The sequence below is a fragment of the Chiloscyllium punctatum genome, chromosome 44 (assembly GCF_047496795.1).
Source record: "Chiloscyllium punctatum isolate Juve2018m chromosome 44, sChiPun1.3, whole genome shotgun sequence".
NCBI classification, from domain to species: domain Eukaryota; kingdom Metazoa; phylum Chordata; class Chondrichthyes; order Orectolobiformes; family Hemiscylliidae; genus Chiloscyllium; species Chiloscyllium punctatum.
In genome coordinates, this window is record NC_092782.1 from 15,974,012 (window position 1) to 15,993,285 (window position 19,274).

Genomic DNA, 19,274 nt, shown 5'->3' on the forward strand with positions numbered 1-19,274 from the left:
GACCCTCACCGAGTATTTGGGGGGGGGGGGGGGATGAAAAGAAAGAGTTGGTGAAGAAGGGGAGGGAGCTGTGGGTGGGGGGGCTGTAGACAGGGAATTCTGTGGGAGAGCATCATTGGGGTGGGGAGGCGTTTGGAAGACTAGAGCCTTTATGTAGAAGAGGAGCCAGGAATGGGGGCAAATTGAGGGTGGGCAGAAGGGACACAGTGGGGTGAGGGCATAGGGTTGGGTGGGGAGATTGAATATTAGCCAGAGGGGGAGTGGAAGGGTAGAGTAGGAGATGTGAGGAATTTGTCCTCTTGATTCAGATGTGGTTAGCTCAGTTTTATTGCAAATTAAATGGAGAGTAACTCAGAATTCCAATGATTGGAATTGTGCAGATGCCCTATTTTATGAACAAAGTTAACCAAGGGGTTAAAAATAATTTGACAAAGTTGCTAACAAAAAGCTTTGATCTGTATGGAACAGTTAGACAGAACTTCTAGCTACATACCACCAGGTATATCCCAGTGTTTACCTTCACCCCCCCCCCCCCCCCCCCCCCCACCTTACACACTACCTGCACATCCTCCTATCCCTTACTTCCTCAAATATCCATTGAATTGTCCCTTAAATGCATCAAAACGAACCACCTTGGAAAATCCTTCAGAGACTCTATTCTGGACATTCTCACCTTTCTCTGGATCAAGGATTTTCTCCAAAGTTCCCTGCTGGACCTCAGATTAATAGCCTCTAACTTTGGTCAACCCCACGGTAGATTCTCTATGGATATCCCTCTGAACCCTTTTCTTAGAAACATGGAAAACAAGGGCAGCTATAGGCCACTTGGCTCTACAGGCCTGTTCTGCTAATCATTGTGATCACTGATGATCATCCAACTCAGTCACCTGCTCCTTTCTCCCCATACCCTTTGATCCCTTCAGTCCTAAGAACTATAATCTAACTCCTTTTTGAAAACATTCAATGTTTTGGCCTCAACTGCTTCCTGTGACAGAGAATTCCACAGGCTCCCCACTCTCTGGGTGAAAATATTTCTCAACTCAATCCTAAACAGCCTACTCTATATCCTCAGACTGGGATCCCTGGGTCTAGACTGTCTGGTCATTGGAAGCATCACTCCTGCATTTACCCTGTCTCATCTTGTCACATTTTACAGGTTTTCAAGACCTCAATAATCACCCCTCAGCCTTTTCTCTGTTACTAAAAAGAACATCAGTCCACCCAATCTGTCCTCATGTCCTTAATCTCTCAGTTCTGGAACCATTCTGCTCAATGTCTTTTGCATCTTCCCTAGTGCCTCTCTATCCTTTCTAGAATATGGAGATCAGAACTGTAGCGTTGGATGAACATTAAATATTGGTGAGAAGATCAACTTCCTCCATATCTCCTACCATCTCCTTCCTAATCATTCAGCCTTTTTCTTTTATTGCAAGTTGTCTGCAGAAATTATCCCAAATTTCAAGGGATCAGTGGGTTACCCTGCAAGGAAAGTTTGGAGAGGCTGGGCCATTAGAGTTTAAGAGAATGAGAGGTGGTCTTATTGAAACATAGAAGATCCAGAAAGAATTGGATAGAGTGGACACTGGGACGATGCTCCACCCACAGGTTAAGAAGGTGTCCAGCAAGCTTGCCTTCATTGCTCAGACCTTTGAGTATAGGAGCTGGGAAGTCATGCTGAGGTTGTACAGGACATTGGTGAGGCCTCTTCTGGAGTACTGTGTTCAGTTCTGGTCACCCTGGTGTAGGAAGGATATTATCCAGCTGGAGAGAGTTCAGAAGAGATTTATTCAGAACAGATTTACCAGGACCTTGCTGAGGATAGAGTTATAAAGAGGGGCTGGATAGACTATGGCTTTTATCACTGGAGTGTAGGAGGTTTAGGGTAGGCCTTATAGATATTTATAAAATCATAGATAAGTGAATGCCAAGTGTCTCTTCTCTCGGGGGATGATTTTAAGACTGGGGACATATTTTTACGGTGAGAGGAGAAAGATTGAAAAAAGAAAAGGCCTGAGGGACAATTTTTTTAAATACGGAGAATGGTTCATGTGTGGAATGAACTTCCAGAGGAAGTGGGGGATGTGGGTACAGTTCTAATATTTAAAAGACATTTGGATGAGTACATGAATAAGCAATGTTTGAAAGGATATAGGCAGGGGCGGCCTGTTTAGTTTGGGATAATGGTCTGTGTGGACTGGTAGGACCAAAGGGTCTGTTTCCATGCTGTATAACTGTGAGTGATAGGCAAGAATAAGGCTTAAGAATCAGAGGTCTCTCATTTAAGACCGGTAAGAGGAGAAGTCTTTTTTTTGTGGAGTTGTTAATCTGCGGAATTCTCCAGAAAGTAGAGTAGGTTCTGCTGCTGAACGTATTCAAGGAAGTGTTAGCTCCTAGATTGTAGCTGGGTGGGTGAGTCCAGCCCTGGGCAGCAAGGAAAATGCGGTTGAGCCCACAGCCATGATCGGAGATTGGTGCAGAGGAGGCCTCGATGATCTAATCATGATCCAACAGCATACCTTCCCAAGACTGTAAAAAGCAAACTAAAATCTCAGCTGTCACCCACGTAGCTGCTGCCACCTTGGAAACAGAAAGAGAAAGAGATGTGGCTGGGGACCTACCTCAGGGATGCAGTCCTCATGCGTTACCACCCTCACAATGTCGTCCAAGGGGAGGAGGGAATTGCACTTGATTTCTGTGTACACATTCTTGCCCTCGGTGCAGGCAGCGAGCAGCTCGACCAGGGTGATGTGGTAGTTGAGGGCACCGTTTTCATCGCTGCGGTCATGTTCGGAGGCCATCATTTGGAGAAGGTGAGGGAACGATGCCCGATCATTGTAAAACACCAGCACGTCCTCTCCCCCATTAGCCAGCTACATGAATCATCAAGGACACAGCGACAGTTATTAAAAGCTAATGGAGAGTTGTGTCGGTGAGTAATAACGCAGGAGTGAAACCGGACGGAGTTTCATGCCAAAGGGTCCTGACCTCATTGTGTTGAACATGAATACCACAATTCCACCCCCCCCCCCCCCCTTCCAACTACATACGAACAACCCATCTTCCAAAAGGATCACAAACAATTGGCTAGATTAATGAAAGCCTCCCTGTGTACAGCAAGATCCTACGAACAGCAATGTGGCAACATTTGGGGTAGATCCAATTTTTCTCTGGATAGCCTCGGTTTAAAAAGCTGGAGTTGCCTGCCTTTCCCTGAATGAGGTCAAATGGATCAGAGTCAGAGATGTACAGCACGGAAACAGACCCTTTGGTCCAACTCATCCATGTCGACCAGATATCCCAACCCAATCTAGTCCCCCTTGCCAGCACTTGGCCCATATCCTCCCAAACCTTCCTACACATCTACCCATCCAGATGCCTTTTAAATGTTGTAATTGTACCAGCCTCCACCACTTCCTCTGGCAGCTCATTCCATATACGCACCACCCTCTGTGTGAAGAAGTTGCCTGTTAGGTCCCTTTTAACGTTTTCTCTTCTCACTCTAGTTCTGGACTCCCTCACCCCAGGTTAAAAACTTTGTCAATTTATCCTCTCCATTCCCCTCATGATTTTATAAACCTCTCAGCTCATCGCTCTGCCTCTGACGCTCCAGGGAAAACAGCCCCAGTCTATTCAGCATCTCCCTATAGTTCGAATCCTCCAACCCTGGCAACACCTTTATAAATCTTTGCTGCAAACTTTCAAGTTTCACAACATCCTTCGAAAAGGAGGGAGACCAGAATTGCACACAATATTACCAAAGTGGCCTAACCAATGTACTGTACAGCCGCAACATGACCTCCCAACTCCCCAGGACCTTACCATTTAGGTGTGCAAGTGATTTGCCCTGATTTGCCCTTTCAAAATGCAGCACCTCACATTTATCTGAATTAAACTCCATCTGCCACTTCTCAGCCCATTAGCCCATCTGGTCAAAATCCCATTGTTCTCCAAGTTAATCTTCATTGTCCACCTCTAATTTTGGTGTCATCCATAAACACACTAACTATACCTCTTACGTTTACACACAAATTATATACATGATGAAAAGTAGTGGACCCAGCACCAATTCTTGTGGCACTCCACTGGTCACAAGCCTCCAGTCTGAAAAACAACCCTCCACCATCACACTCTGTCTTCTACCTTTGAACCAATTCTGTATGCAAATGGCCAGTTGTCCCTGTATTCCATGTGATCTAACCTTGCTAACCAGACTACAATGAGGAACTTTGTCGAACGTCTTACTGAAGCCCATATGGATCATGTCCACTGCTCTGCCCTCATCAATCCTCCTTATTACTTCCTCCAAAAACTCAATCAAGTTTGTAAGACATGATTTCCCACTCACAAAGCCATGCTGACTATGCTAATCAGTCCTTGCCTTTCCAAATGCATGTAAACCCTGTCCCTCAGGATTCCCTCCAACAACTTGCCTACTACAGACGTCAGGCTCACTGGTCTATAGTTCGCTGGCTTTTCCTTACTGCCTTTCTTAAGTAGTGGCACCATGTTAGCCAACCTTCAGTCTTCCAGTACCTCAAATGTGACTATCGATGATACAAATATCTCAGCAAGGGACCCAGCAATCACTTCCCTCGCTTTTCACAGAGTCCTAGGGTACATCAGATCATGTACGTAAAGTAATGCCCATCTCCTCTTAAACATACCACCTCTGACAACACACTGACGGTGTGACACTCAGCCTGTGCTGAACTGAAGGGTCATCCTACACACAATGTCCATCCAGTGTGGATGAACTGGGCTCTGGAGTGCAGGATGTACAAAGCCACAAATGAAGGGACAGACTGGTAAGAGGCCATTGAAATCTCAACCACTTGGGTTTGGGAAAGTCGAGGTTCTTGTATAAAGTGCGTCAGTGCTTCTGTGTGAAATTAAATGCTGATAAATTACTGCCAATTACATCTAACACTAAAACAGCTTGACTTCTGAGAGATAAAATGAGTCAAGGGTCATGAGGGAAGAGAGCGAAAATCAGAGATCAGCCCTCAGCCAGATTAACCATGATCTTCCTGAATGGCAGAGCAGGTTTGAGGGGCTGAATGGCCTCCTCCTGCCCCAAGGACACATGTTCATGTGAGTTTGCACTTGCTGCATCATTGCAAAGGTTGGGAAAATTGCAGAGGCCCATTGAGCCTGATCTTCCATTCAATAAGATCATGGCTGATCCAATTTTAACCTCAACTCGACATTTCTGCAGTTCCCTGACAGATTCTCGGTTAGAAGAAAGTTTATCAATGGGATTCGAATAGTTAGGTGGCTGCTTTTGATTGGCACAGACAAAATGGGCTGAAGGGCCACTTTTCTGTGCTGTCAATCTCGATGACTATCCACGTTCGCCTTTTCAGGGAGGGAATTCCAAAGCCACTCGAAAACCTCAGAATTATTTTGTCATCTCGGTCTTAAATGGGCCACCTCTTTTTTTTAAAAAGGATGGAAGAAGCCAAAAATGGCCGAAATCCCTTTGTGAAGTTCTCAGTACTGCAAGACATTTCATCCCCATACCTTGACCTTTTCCTTTACCTCAGTCATGACCATATCTTGACACTTCTTCACATACTTTCCATCCGCTTTGACAATGGTCTGTAAGAACTTCAGGTACAGTACGTGCCGACCGTGTGTCTCGATGCAGTGCACAAAGTGCTGGACCACCCTCTCGCTGATTTCATTGCAGAGGTGGTAGTTGTTTAGAAAAATGTGTCGCACAGTTTCGGCTTCCAGGAGCTGCAGGAACAGAACACAAACATTAACATCCAGAGCGTTAATGTTGCAAATACCGTGCCGATCGAGTGTGTGCGTACGTGCGGGTTGTGAGAAAGAGTCGCCGATACTAATTGTGAAAAGGTTCGGACTCAGGTACAAGAGCTGTTACGGTGCAGTGACCATACCTGTGGCAGAACAGTTCACATGTTTGTTAACGCAAAACAAAGGCTTAACTTACCTTCCTGATGAAGGGCTTTTGCCTGAAACATCAATTCTCCTGCTCCTCGGATGATGCCTGACCTGCTGTGCTTTTCCAGCACCACTCTCTCAACTTAACTTACCTTTGTATAGCAAGGACTATAAACCCAAGGGTTTAGGCAGAGATTGTAAGAGGGGAGAGGGACAATGCAGGGGGAATTGGGAAGAGAGAGAAAGCTGTCTTACGCTATTCATGTCTTTAGAACGACCTCACACACTCCACAGGCAATCAAGTTGATCCAAAGTGTAGTCAGTACTCCAATGTAGGGAACTTTGCAGCAAATTGCTACACAGCTCCCACAAACAGTATTTAAATAAAATGATCAGATGAGCGACTTGAGTGCCATAGTTTTTATCATAAAGGAAGTTCTGATGGATAAATGTTACCTTGGTTTCACATTATATCAGAAAACTGAGACCTCAGGCACTGCAGTCCCTTAGTGCTGCCCTGGAATCTCTGGTAACCGTCAGAGTCACACAGGAAAGAGACCCTTCTGTCCAACCAGTTCACACCGACTATGTTCCCAAAATAAACTAGTCCCACCTGTCTGCGCTTGACTCATAACCCACCAAACCTTTCCTAATCATGTACTCATCCAAAGGTCTTTTGAACGTTGTAATTGTACCTGCATCCACCACTTTTTCTGCAAGTTCGCTCCACGTGAACCACCTTGTGTTAAAAAAAAGTTGCCCCTCCTGCCCTTTTTATATCTTTCTCCTCTCACCTTAAAAATGTGCCCCCTAACATTTGAACTTCCCCAGCCTTGGGTAAAGACCCTTGTTATTCACCCTATCGGTGCCCCTCCTGATTTTACAAACCGAGACTTGCCAACTTTAAGGGTACTTAAGTGGTCATTGGATAAACATATGGATAAGAGTGGATGTCCTATGAATAAGGGCACCCCTCAGCCACATACCTTCCAGTGAAGAGTCCCAGCCGATCCAGCCTCTCTTTTTAACTCAAACCTTCCATTCCTGGCGCCATCCTGGTAAATCTTTTCTGAACCCTCTCCAGTTTAGTGATATCCTACTAAAACAGGGCAGGCAGAAAGTGCACACAGTACTCGAGAAGAGACCTCACCCATGTTCTGTGCAATTCCGACATGACGTCCCAGCTGCTGTACTCAAACCTCTGAGTAATGGTGACAAGACTGCTAAATGCCTCCTTAACCACCCTAATCTACCTGTGACTCAAGTTTCAAAAGAACTGTATACGTGAAGTCTTTCAACTTTAAATGGAACAATTGGCATAGACATGTGTAAAGTCATAAATGGATTTGCAATGCAAATCATTCAGGAACCTTAAGCAATGATACGACAGCACGACGATAGGGATATGACAGTGCAGCTACTTATACTGCGCTCATGATAACACACAAAGATGAGAAGGTCTGGTACTCACACCAGGTGTAAGGAACAAATTGAGGTGTTTATGGAGGAGGGTCTGATTCTGTGGATTCCCCGCACAGAAATTCTGCACAAAGCCATGGGCCAGGTTCATGATTTCGTTCATTTTGCTGTCCGTCTGCGGTCAAAAAAACGACATAAAATGGAAACGGGGTGAGAATAAGGCCATCTTCTTTCCCCTTCACTGAAAGCCTATGCTGCCTGTTGAGTTACCTTGTCGTAGGGGATTTGCAGAAGGTCCAACACGGCGGCGTGGGCTCCCATGTTCTTCAGCAAGCGTTGCTGTTGACTCCTGCTCCGCCTCATGCTCTGTACACACAGTTTACTGAGCCGGATCAAGATCTGGAAAAAAGGAGAAGCTCGGTGACTGAGTGGCACTGTCATGGCAACTACCACACATCACATCAGCAAGTCTACTAAAGATCTCTCGCTCCAAGGTCTGACCAGATTACTCCCAGCTTTTCAAAGACCCTAGATTACTCAGATCGGCAACGCAGGCTGAGAATCACAGCATCATAGAGGGGGGTCACCCTGCAGAAGAGGCCATTTGGCCCATCATATCACAACTGGCTTGTTAAATGTGCATCATGACTTACTGCCAATCACCTGACGTTTCTTCAAACCCTTGCAGACTGTTGCTATCCAAATAACCAGCCAGCGCCCCCTTGAATGTTTCTATTGGACCAGTCTCCAACCATACTGCCAGGCAGTGCATTCCAGATCCTGACTACTCACTACGTGAGAAAAGGGTTTCCCCTCCCCTGTGCCACCTTGCTTCTTTTGCAGATCACTTTAAAGTCTGTGGTTCTTGATCCTTAAGGATCAAGAACAATGTCTCCCTGTCGACCCTGTTCAGACCACTCATGACTTTGAAAAACAATCTATCAAGGGTCCCCTCAGCTGCCTTCTCTCTGTGGAAAACAGTCCCAACCTCTTCAATCTATCTTAACAGACAATCAATTCTTCAATGTATAATTTCAGTTACATCACACTGTAAATTTTTGCTATAAATTCTGTGTGTTAGGATTGAGCCGTCCACTATCACCTGATGAAGGAGCATCGCTCCGAAAGCTGGTGTGCTTCCAATTAAACCTGTTGGACTATAACCTGGTGTTGTGAGATTTTTAACAATCTATCCTCATCACTGAAGTTTCTCATTCCTGGAGCTGTTCTCACAAACTGCTCTGCTCACTGTCCAGTGCATTCACAGGTTTCCAATAAGGTGGCGCCCACAGCTTAAACAAATACTCCAGCTGAGATCTAATAAGTGCCTTATATAGGTTTAATATCGGTCAACCTCTGCTCTCGGAGAAGTGATTTTTATTTTAAAAATTTGTTAATTGGATGTGGACATCGCTGGCTGGGCCAGCATTTATTGCCTGTTCCTATCTGCCCGTTGCTCAGAGGCAGGCACAGGAATTCCTTGAGGCCTGGCATTCCAACCGGAACTCCATTAACAAACACATCGATTTGGACTCCATCCTCCACTCTCTGAGAAGAGCAACTAGAAATGACATCACCCACCTTAAGAAACCAAGACCCATAAACAGAAAGTGGGACATAACACCAGCACTTCACCGGAGGCTCACTGACCATGTTACCTAGCATGGTGACGAAACATCTGAATAAACCTTCCAGCTCACCGAGCAAACTTACATTCAGAACCTCAACCTACAAATCTTCTCAAAAATCACTGTCTTTTGATCTGAATGACTTGTTAGGACCACTGCAGAGCGCAGTTAAGACCCCAAATGTAATGGGGACTGGAGTCATGTGTAGGCCGCACCAGGTAAGGATGGCAGATACCCTTCCCTAAAGGACATTAGCGAACCAGATGGGATATCACAACAATCAACATGGTTGCCATTAGGTCAGTTTTATGATTCAAGGCCTTTACTGAATTCAGATTTCACAATCTGCCCCGGTGGGTTTCGAACCCTTGTGTCCAGAACAATAAACTGGAGTTTGGGATTACCAGTCCAGTAACTTGCCTTGACAGAGACTGACAAAACATTGACTAGCCTGGATGGCAGCCTTGTTGATAGTCCAGTACAGAATGGGAAATAGGAGTTGACACATGAGTTGAATAGACTAGGTATTAAGTACTTGGTGTCTTTCAGGAACAATCAGTGTGTGGGGAATGGGCGATTGCTGGTGTGGAGTGTTACAGTGGGGTCAAGGCTATCACAGATTGCACACAAAGGCACTGACAGCAGAGCTGGAGCTTGCTAGACTACAGCAAGCCAGCTGGCTCAATTATATTCCTCAAACGAAGCGGGTTTTGACTTTGTGGTCAGTTGGGAGCTGGGCTGATAGAAAGCGAGGACTGCAGATGCTGGAGTCAGAGTGGAAAAGTAGGTCAGACAGCAGCCCAGGAGCTAGAGAGTCCCAAACTCCAGTTTATTGTTCTGGGCACAAGGTTCAAAACCCACCGGGGCAGATTGTGAAGTCTGAATCCAATAAAGACCTTGAATCATAAAACTGACCTAATGGCAACCATGTTGATTGTTGTGATATCCCATCTGGTTCGCTAATGTCCTTTAGGGGAGGAAATCAGCCATCCTTACCTGGTGTTCCCTAATGCGCTTGAAACGATCTGATCTGCCTGCACTCCAGGCAAAACAAAACTTTTCACTGCTACCTAGGTACATGTGACAATAATAAATCAAATCAAAACGTATCAGGTCAATGTCTCTCAACAAACTGATAAAAAGGTCAGTGTTACCGATGGGATACAGCAGGAAGGACAAGGAATAGGAATTGGGAAGGAGAAACACAACAGAACAATAACAAGGAAAAACAGCTGATCTCAAGTGATAGAACTCGATGTTACCGAGGCCGTGGTACTGAGTGCTAGAGAAGCTGGCTTAACCCTTTGTAGACAGATTCATCAGATGAATCAAATCACCTAGACTCGAAACGTTAGCTTGCTCTCTCTCCACAGATGTTGTCTGACCCGCTGTGATCTCCAGCATTTGTTATTTTTAAGACTGTTTCCAATGTATTTCATGATTTGGAGATGCCGGTGTTGGACTGGGGTGTACAAAGTTAAAAATCTCACAACACCAGGTTATAGTCCAACAGGTTTAATTGGAAGCACGAGCCTTCGGAGCGACGCTCCTTCATCAGGTATTCTCCACAACCACCTGAGGAAGGAGTGACGCTCCGAAAGCTAGTGCTTCCAATTAAACCTGTTGGGACTATAACCTGGTGTTGGGTGATTTTTAACTCCGATGTATTTGCCCCACAGTCATTTGCTAAATGGCACTGAATTGGTCTTCGTGTCCATGTATATAAACATTTTAGGTTTAGTTTAAAAAAAACAATAGTCTGATTCTGGCATTTTAGATACAATGCAGCAGTTAGTTCCTGGCACCTTGTACATAGGGGTTTAGATTCAAGGAATGTATGGCCTTCTTCTGGAAACTTCTGAAAAATGATCCAATGCCCTCAAATACCAGCACACAGTGCTTTTACAAGACGGGACGTGTGATATGGAGAGCTACCCTGGGAGTTGTATTTTGATTTTTGTGCAGTTACCAAGTAATACAGTCCCAAGAATTACGCACCTCTTTCACAACCCTGTAGTTGTTGCTGCTGTTGCTGTCAATTTGTGGTTTCTTGTTGCCATCTTGCACAGGGCTCAGAATTCCAGGATCCTTCAAAAACGGAAACAGGAAAAGGAAAATTAGAGACAGGAATAATTACACCAAGAAAGATTAAATGTTAAATCTACTGCCTCAGGAAAATTACATTTTTTCTATTAACCAGGAGCCCAACAGGATCTTAATCAGATGGGCCAATGGGCTGAGGAGCAGCAAATGAAGCTTAGTTCAGATAAATGCGAGGTGTTGCATTTTTGGTACGACAAACTAGGGCAGGACTTATACACTTAATAGTTGGGTACCAGGTAAAGAGACCAAGGGGTGCAGGTACATAGCTCTCTGGAAGTGGCGTTGCAGGTAAACAGGGTGAAGAAGAAGAAGAGACATTGGTAAGGCCACCTGGAGAGGACTGGGTGCAAATCTGGTTACCTGGCTATAGGTAGGATACGATTAAATTGGAAAGGGCCCAGAAACTCACAAGGATGTTACTGGGTTTGGATGGTTTGAATTATAAGAGGAGGTTGGATTATCTTGGGACTTTTTCCCTTTGGAGCTTGGGAGGTTGAGGAAGTTTGCAAGTTCATGGTGGGGTGGGGGGGGGGGGGGGTAGGGGGGCGGGAAGGAGGAGGTGGGGGGCGGGCATAGATAAAAGGTGAGTAGCCAAGGTCTTTTCCATAGGGTAGAGGAGTTCAAACCTACAGGGCATGGATTTAAAGGTGAGGGGGGGGGGAAGATTTAAAAGGGACTAGAGGGACACTCCCAAGCATCTGGGAGCTCCTTCTCTGGAAAAAGTGAACTGCCTTCTTGAACATGTTTTTTCTCAAAAAACAGAAAACATACTGGAATGACGTTTACAGCAATGACTGAGAGACAAAGCATGGTCCCCACTCCACCTCTCAGAGCACAGTTTGATGGGGGACTAGATGACTGTCAACAATGGAACTAAGACGCGTCAAGCAGACAGGATGTGGTGCACATTTCAGTTCAGAAAGCATCAAGCACGGTGCACAATTCTGGCTACACCGTGTTATTCATTCATGAGAGGAGGGCATTACTGGCTGGACCAGCATCTCTTGCCCATCCCTAATTGCCCAGAGGACAGTTAAGAGTCAACCACATTGCGGTGGGTCTGGAGTCACATGGTGGCCAGACCAGGTGAGGATGGCAGTAGCCTTCCTGAGAGAACATTAGTGAACTGGATGGGTTTTCCCAATAATTGGCAATGGATTCACTGTCATCATTACACTCTTAATTCCAGATTGTTAAAAAAAATTAATTAAAATTCCACCCTTTGCAATGATGGGATTCAAACTCTGGTCCCTGGAACATTATTTGGGATCTCTAGATTAACAGCCCAGTGATAATACCACTACTCCATTGCCATCCCATGAAGTCCAAACTTCTCCCTCAGACACGCCCACTGGAAAAGTGTTTTTTTTCCTCACTCCATTTTGTCTGCGAATTGCTTAACTCAAAAATTTGAGACACTCTAATCTTTCATGGAACTTGGGTGTCACCGGCTGGGCCAACCCAAATTACCCAGAAGGCAATGGTGAGCTGCCTTCTTGAACCGCTGCAGTCCCTGGGCAATTAGTAGAAGTGCTTCTGAAGAGAATGCACCGGCACCAGTTGATGACGACAGACAATTAATTGCCAAACCTTGTTTGCATGTTAAACCAGAGGGGCTGCTCTGATTGGTCAGGGGATTACATTGAGAACTGAACCAGCGAATGGCTATTTGACAAAGGGTCAGTTAGACTCGAAACGTCAGCTCTTTTCCCTCCTTACAGATGCTGCCAGACCTGCTGAGATTTTCCAGCATTCTCTCTTTTGGTGGCAGCGAATGGCTATTTTGTTGACTTGAAACAGGTGTAGAGCAAAGGAAACAATGACTGTGTTAACAGGTGTAGCTTCGAGGTCAGGAAAGCAGACTACTGTGTAAGCCTGACTGACAATCACAAGGAGGTTGCATAACTACCCACACACTGGGAGTTATTGAGCAAATGCTGTCCATTTGATGACCACATCAACTGTTCGATATTGTGTTGTATTTTTTTTTTACAAGGGCAGACTGGTTAGGTGCTTTCAATACTTTGAAGTCTCCCTGAAGACCTGAAAAATGAGTCCAATTGATATGAACTCGCACTGGTAATGAATTAATCCTAGAGAGGTGTGTCAATTGTGGGGTCAGGGGCTTGTTTCCAGAACTATTTGTTCCTTGAGGTGAAGGACCAAAGGTATAAGTTAGGCTCATCACCTACAGATAGTTTATATCTTTGTCAGCATTCATGCTGAAAGGTTCAAGTCTTCCATTAGTGCAAAGATCATTGAAGCATAGTGTGAGCTTAACGTTTTTAAGACATTTTGCGCTGGTTACACCAATTTGAGGTAAATCACATTGGAAAACCAGGATCCAAGGGGAAAGCCCAGGTCTTTAACCTCCACACACCTCAGCTTTCGCATCATCTGCTCCTTCAGTTTGGGTCTCACTGCTGCCGTAACTTCCTCGCTTTTCCACCCACAGTTCGGATTTCTCCACTGTCAATCGCAACAAGTCCAGGTCTGCTTTAATTTGCTTGTAATTGTCCACATCCTGAGAGGAAACCAGCAACTGGACCTGGAACATCAGCAAGAGGGGAAAGAAAACCCATTAGTCATATACGGGAGCTGTTTAAAATCTCCATTTCTTTATACTTTGAAGAAAAAGGGAAAGGGCAGCTTTTGCAGTTATTGACCCAGTGGAGCGTTCTTGGATAGTTACAAATCTTCCACCCTCCACACGTGAATCCACCCAAATTTCAGTTGAATCCACACCAGGGACTTTGGTGACACCATCCTGTCACCTCTCACAATCTCATCCTCAAGTTCAAACCTCTCTTTACCTTCAGGTGCAGATTCCAACACAGCATTGGTAGAGAAAGGAAGACAGGCTTGAAAAAAAGCATGGAAATAAAAAGGAGAGAGAGAGAGAGAGAGAGACAGAGACAGACACAGAGAGAGAGAGAGAGAGAGAGAGAGAGAGAGAGAGAGAGAGGGAGAGAGGGAGACAGTAGAAATGAAGGAAGAGAATGAAACAGCAGGGAGCTGGTAGCACAATGAAGTTTGCACTGACCTGTTTAAAGGCCTGAAGGAGCTCTGCTCTCTGACTGAAGTGTTTAAAGAGGAGCTGTAAGGCACCAGACACGAGTGGGGGATAATCGTGTTTAATCAGGTGTATGAGCACTCGCAAAAACGTTCGCCCTCCTTCATCGTCCAGCTCCACTGGGTTTTTTTCTTGGCTGTAGATGAGGATTAAATTATTAGCACAGACATCCCGTGTTGAATTGTAACTTACATTTCTATAGGACTGCACTGTCAATTGAATGTGCTTTACTGAAGACTAGCTACTGTTGTAAATGGAGGAAACAAAGAAATTAATCTGAGCACAGCAAGTTACAGGAACAGCAATGGGATAACCAACGCTAAGATGTTAATATCAATTTTTAAAGAATTGTTTTTTTAAATTCACAGGGTATTGTTGGCTAGGTCAGCACTTCTTGCAGGTCTCTCAACCCCTTAAGAAGGTGGTGGTGTGTGGGGACCTGCTTTCTTGAACCACTGCAGTCCGTGTGCTCTGGGGACACCCACAATGCCCCGAGGGAGAGAATTCTACAATTTTGACCCAGTGACAGTGAAGGAATGGTGATATATTTCCAAGTCAGGTTGGTGAGTGGCTTGGAGGGGAACTTGCAGGGGTGGTGTTCACATGAATCTGCTGCCTCTATGCTTCAATAAGGAAGTGTTCCTGGGTTTGCAAGGTGGTGTCTATGGAGCATTGGTGAATTTCGGCAGTGCACTGTGTAGACAGTACACACTGCTGCTGCAGAGTGTCAATGGGGGAGAGGAGTGTAAATGTTGAATGTGGTGGGGTGCTTTGTCCTGGATGGCGTCAAGCTTCTTGAGTGCAGCCATCCAGACAAGCAGGGAGTTTTCCATCACATTCCTGACTTGTACCTTGTAAACGACGGGCATGTTTCGGGAAGACAGGATGTGAGTTACTCACTGCAGTGTTCCTAGGCCCTGACCTGCTCCTGTAGCCATACAGATTTATGTGATGAATGCAGTTGAGTTTCTGGACTGTGAAGTCTTTGGAGTGGAACTGAAAGATAAAGTCTTAAGTTCCAGAGCTGAACACGCAGTGAATGTGACATGAACAACTCCTAATGCATGACTGCTTTAAAACAAACTTCAGCATAACGTGTTGCTGGAGGAAACTGTAGGAATGATGGGTTCAAAGCCAGCCAATCCAGTGCTTCCCCCACACTCGGATACAGTTTTGTATTGCAAGGTGTGAAGACGGATTCATTCCCCCAAACTATTGTGGGAAATGCTAGAAACCAAGCCAGAACTCCAATTCAGATTTACACTGGCCAATGAGAGTTCCCTGGTGACATTGATCCAAGTGTGTCAAAGGGTATAGTGTGATGGAGAACCTGTTTCAGGGAAGAGGTGTTGTGAGTCTCCAACATCTTCGAACTAAAAGAAGTATATTCTGTTGGTCACAAATGATGAATACTAAACCTTCCTCAGAGGTACAGCCAGCTTACTTCCAAGAATGATTAATTAATCAACTGCAACGGCCATGTAGAGGTGAATTTTGACTTTATGTCACACAGGTCATAAGTTACCCCCTTGTGATACCACAGACACAAGCCTTTATCACTAATATTTTTTACCATGTAATACTGAGAGAAGCAAGCGATGGTCAGTGCCCCATACCTTCCTGCAAACATCGTCTCAGCCTGTTCACCAATGCCCTCAAGGTCTGGTACTGTATCAAACAAAACAAAGTAAATCATTTTAGAGACAACCTCTTTCAACACCAGCACTGTGATCATTTCCAAGTTAATTGAGCCTCAAGGAGTTACCATCAAACAACATTTAGATGTTTGGCTCCAAGTGATACTGAATAATAACACGTCACACATCTCTCCCGAGTGAAATCTGGGGGCTTGGAGATCAGCGGAGTTGGACAAATGGACTGTTGAATCAATGACACCTGAATTACATTGAAAATGCCGCATTCCACTCAGACAGAGATCACTGAATACCACAGCGCGGTTTCAAGACGAGGGGACATATTTTTGAGGTGAAAAGAGAGAGCTTTAAAAAAAAAGACATGCGGGGCAAATTCTTTTTTACACTGAGAGCGGCTCGTGTGTGGAATGAACTTCCTGAGGGAGTGTTGGAAGCAGGTACAGTTCCAGTGTTTAAAAGACATTTGAATGAGTCCCTGAATAGGAAAGGTCAGGAGGGGTACGGGCCAAGAGCAGACAGGTGGGACTAGTTTAGTTTAGGATCATGGTCGGCATGGACTGGTTGGTTCAAAGGGTGGGTTTCCGTGCTGTAGGACTCTATGAGCTTCTGCATTCCATCGCTACTCACTGATCCTTTTAGTTTTCACACACAAATCTCAAAGCCCCGGGAGTCGTGTACACAGATTTTCTCTGTTTGGAAGCAGCTCAGAGAATGTTTGTGTGCCCGGTTCTTGGGATGAGAGCGCCATTTTATAAGGAAACAACAAACCATACCCACTGGAATGTGGAAAAACAAGAGGTGGCTCTCTAACCATGCCTCATCCCGCCTCCCGCCAATAACCTTTCACCCCTTGGATTGCCGAGGATCCAACTACGTACTGCCTTAAAAACATTCCAAAACTCCGCTTCCCTTTTCAGAACGAGAACTTCAAAGGGTCTCAGCTTCTGAGAGGAATAGATTTCTCTCATCTCTGCCTTTTTTCTGAAACAGTGACACCCCTGTTCTCGATTCTCCCACATCCACTCTGCATTCAATCTTACGTCCAACACCCCACACTCAATCCCCACCACCAACCCGCACTCAATCCCACTACCACCACCCCCCCCTCCACCACCACCAAAAACCCTGGCCAGGGAGTAGTCTCTTTGATCTGTCTCCAATACAGTTACATCCTCCCACAATGCCTTCATTGCCAGGTGAAGAATGTTGAAATAGCTGAACCTTTTCATAGTGATATTCCATGTCTCTACTGCACCTTCAACCTCAGTCACACTCCTTCACGGTCACTGGGTCAGAATCCTGGAGCTCCCTTCCTAACAGCACAGTGGGCATGCCACACTATGTGCAGTCAGGTTGGCAGCTCACCAACTTCACCAGGGCAATTAGCAATGGGCAACAAATGCTGGCCGAGCCAGGAGATATCCACATTGCTATTTTGAAAATATACTGACAAAAGGGACAAACAAGGAGAGAAAAAGGACACAGAATGAAGGGTTAATTGTACCTTCATTCTAGATATTTTCCAGCCAACCTGTACTGAGCTGTCCTTACACACCCCCGGTGGCACAGTTTGAGTGTCCCTACCCGTGCACAGGTTTGAGTCCCAACTGCTCCAGCAATACGTAATAACATCTCTGAGCAGGTGGATTAGAAAAATAGGTTAAATTAACAAAAAAAAACAGGCCTCTGAAGCAGAATGGGACTTGAACCCAAACTGACTGGCTCAGAGGTAGGGACATTCCTGATGAAGGGCTCTTGCCCGAAACGTCGATTTCGCTGCTCGTTGGATGCTGCCTGAACTGCTGTGCTCTTCCAGCACCACTAATCCAGTATTTGGTTTCCAGCATCTGCAGTCATTGTTTTTACCTCGTTGATCAATACCACAACAGTCCCATACCTTCATGCTAACAATAGCTACTTAGGAGAAAGTGAGGGTTGCAGGTGCTGGAGAATCAGAGTTTGGAAAGAGTGGCGCTGGAAAAGCACAACAGGTCAGACAGCATCAGAGGAGCAGGAGAGTCGTGTTTCAGGCATAAGCCCTTCAATAGCTACTTAGCATGCTGGTTACCATCTGTAACGATCTAGCAGGGAGGCCTGAGAGTAGGAATCAGATAAAGGTTACATGTTAATTAAAAGGATAAGTAGGTGAGGAGTTGTCTGGATCATGGGTAAAAGCTAATAAGTATTTTAGTTTAGCCTTCTGATATCTGAAGATAAAATGCTGACTGGAAAGGTATATATCTGGACTCGGAGCAACCTTTGACCTCTGGGGTTTAATACCCACGTGTACAGATCAATGTCACAGTGTGGTCAGATGACCTGGAATCTGATCATGTCCTCTCCTACAAAACCTTGCACACAATTCTCTTTTATGAAGCCTGGTAACAGTCAGAAGAGTTAAAACCTGATCATACATACAGAGGAGTGAGTGAGTGTGGGTGTGGGGCAGAGGAGGGAGAGAAAAGAGAGAAGAGGAATGGAAAAGATAAGGAGCGCAGAGAGAGGAGGAAAGCAACGCATCTGAAAAGGCCACTGTGTCTTATCCTCCCGGCTCGGGGGGGGGGGGGCGGGGGGAGAGTAAAAAGAGAGAGAGAGAGAGAGAGAGAGCGAGAGAGAGAGCGAGAGAGAGAGCGAGAGAGAGAGCGAGAGAGAGAGAGAGAGAGCGAGAGCGAGAGCGAGAGAGCGCGAGAGAGCGCGAGAGAGCGCGAGAGAGCGCGAGAGAGCGCGAGAGAGAGAGCGCGAGAGAGAGAGAGAGCGCGAGAGAGAGAGAGAGAGAAAGGGCAGTGAGGAGGTGTATACACTCACCTGTGGTTTCCGTCAATAAACCCGCTGAGGAGTCAACGGAATTGTTCTCTCCAAACTCTTTCTTGTAAATCGACAGCATGTAGGAGATGCGATAGTCCAGCCTGACGCTGAGGATGAACTGAAAAGTAAAGCCCTCTTTACAATTCCTGACAGGTGTAGATAAACAGGTAACCGGGGGGTGGGTGGGGGGTTCAGGATCAGACACCCAACAAGTTGGCGAGGTTAGACGCAGAGAGGTTTCCACATACAGGAGAGACAAAACAAGGAGACTATAAATATCTAAAAGCAATTAATAAATCCAATCGGGACATCAGGAAACAGAAAGTCTTTCCTCATTGAGGAATGAGAAATTGCTACGAGAGAGCAATTGTACTGTATCCACTCGGGTAAACATCAAGCCTCTCAGATAACAGTTTTCAACAATAAGGAAGGGGCAGACTTTCACAAATGCAGTGTCTGCAAGGCTTAAGATCTAGGCTCTCCTGTTGCAGAAATGATAGGATCCCTGACAACCCTGTTCTCAAAACGACTGTAAAAACAAGCCAAAGGCATGTGCACAAACACGCCGAGGGAGAGAGCTGCTTAGATGGTGTACTTGTCAATGATTCTATCAGATAGCTATGTATCAGGGTGAGTAAGACTTCAGCAGAGAGCTGACACAATTACAAAGGGTTTGGGTTTTGA

The 19,274-nt window shown here is 45.5% G+C and overlaps 1 protein-coding gene across 2 annotated transcripts in view; it reads right to left on the minus strand.

Annotated features, from left to right (window-relative positions):
- The window catches only part of itpr2 (inositol 1,4,5-trisphosphate receptor, type 2), a 265,818-nt gene that overhangs the window by 114,168 nt on the left and 132,376 nt on the right, over positions 1–19,274 (minus strand). For both annotated transcript variants that reach the window (XM_072562332.1, XM_072562331.1), the window contains 9 exons: positions 18,591–18,708; positions 15,747–15,798; positions 14,101–14,266; positions 13,438–13,605; positions 10,953–11,042; positions 7,597–7,725; positions 7,379–7,501; positions 5,539–5,739; positions 2,619–2,870 (listed from right to left, as the gene is read on the minus strand). In XM_072562332.1, the coding sequence (XP_072418433.1) occupies positions 2,619–2,870; positions 5,539–5,739; positions 7,379–7,501; positions 7,597–7,725; positions 10,953–11,042; positions 13,438–13,605; positions 14,101–14,266; positions 15,747–15,798; positions 18,591–18,708 (1,299 nt within the window). The remainder of the gene's footprint in view (positions 1–2,618; positions 2,871–5,538; positions 5,740–7,378; positions 7,502–7,596; positions 7,726–10,952; positions 11,043–13,437; positions 13,606–14,100; positions 14,267–15,746; positions 15,799–18,590; positions 18,709–19,274) is intronic.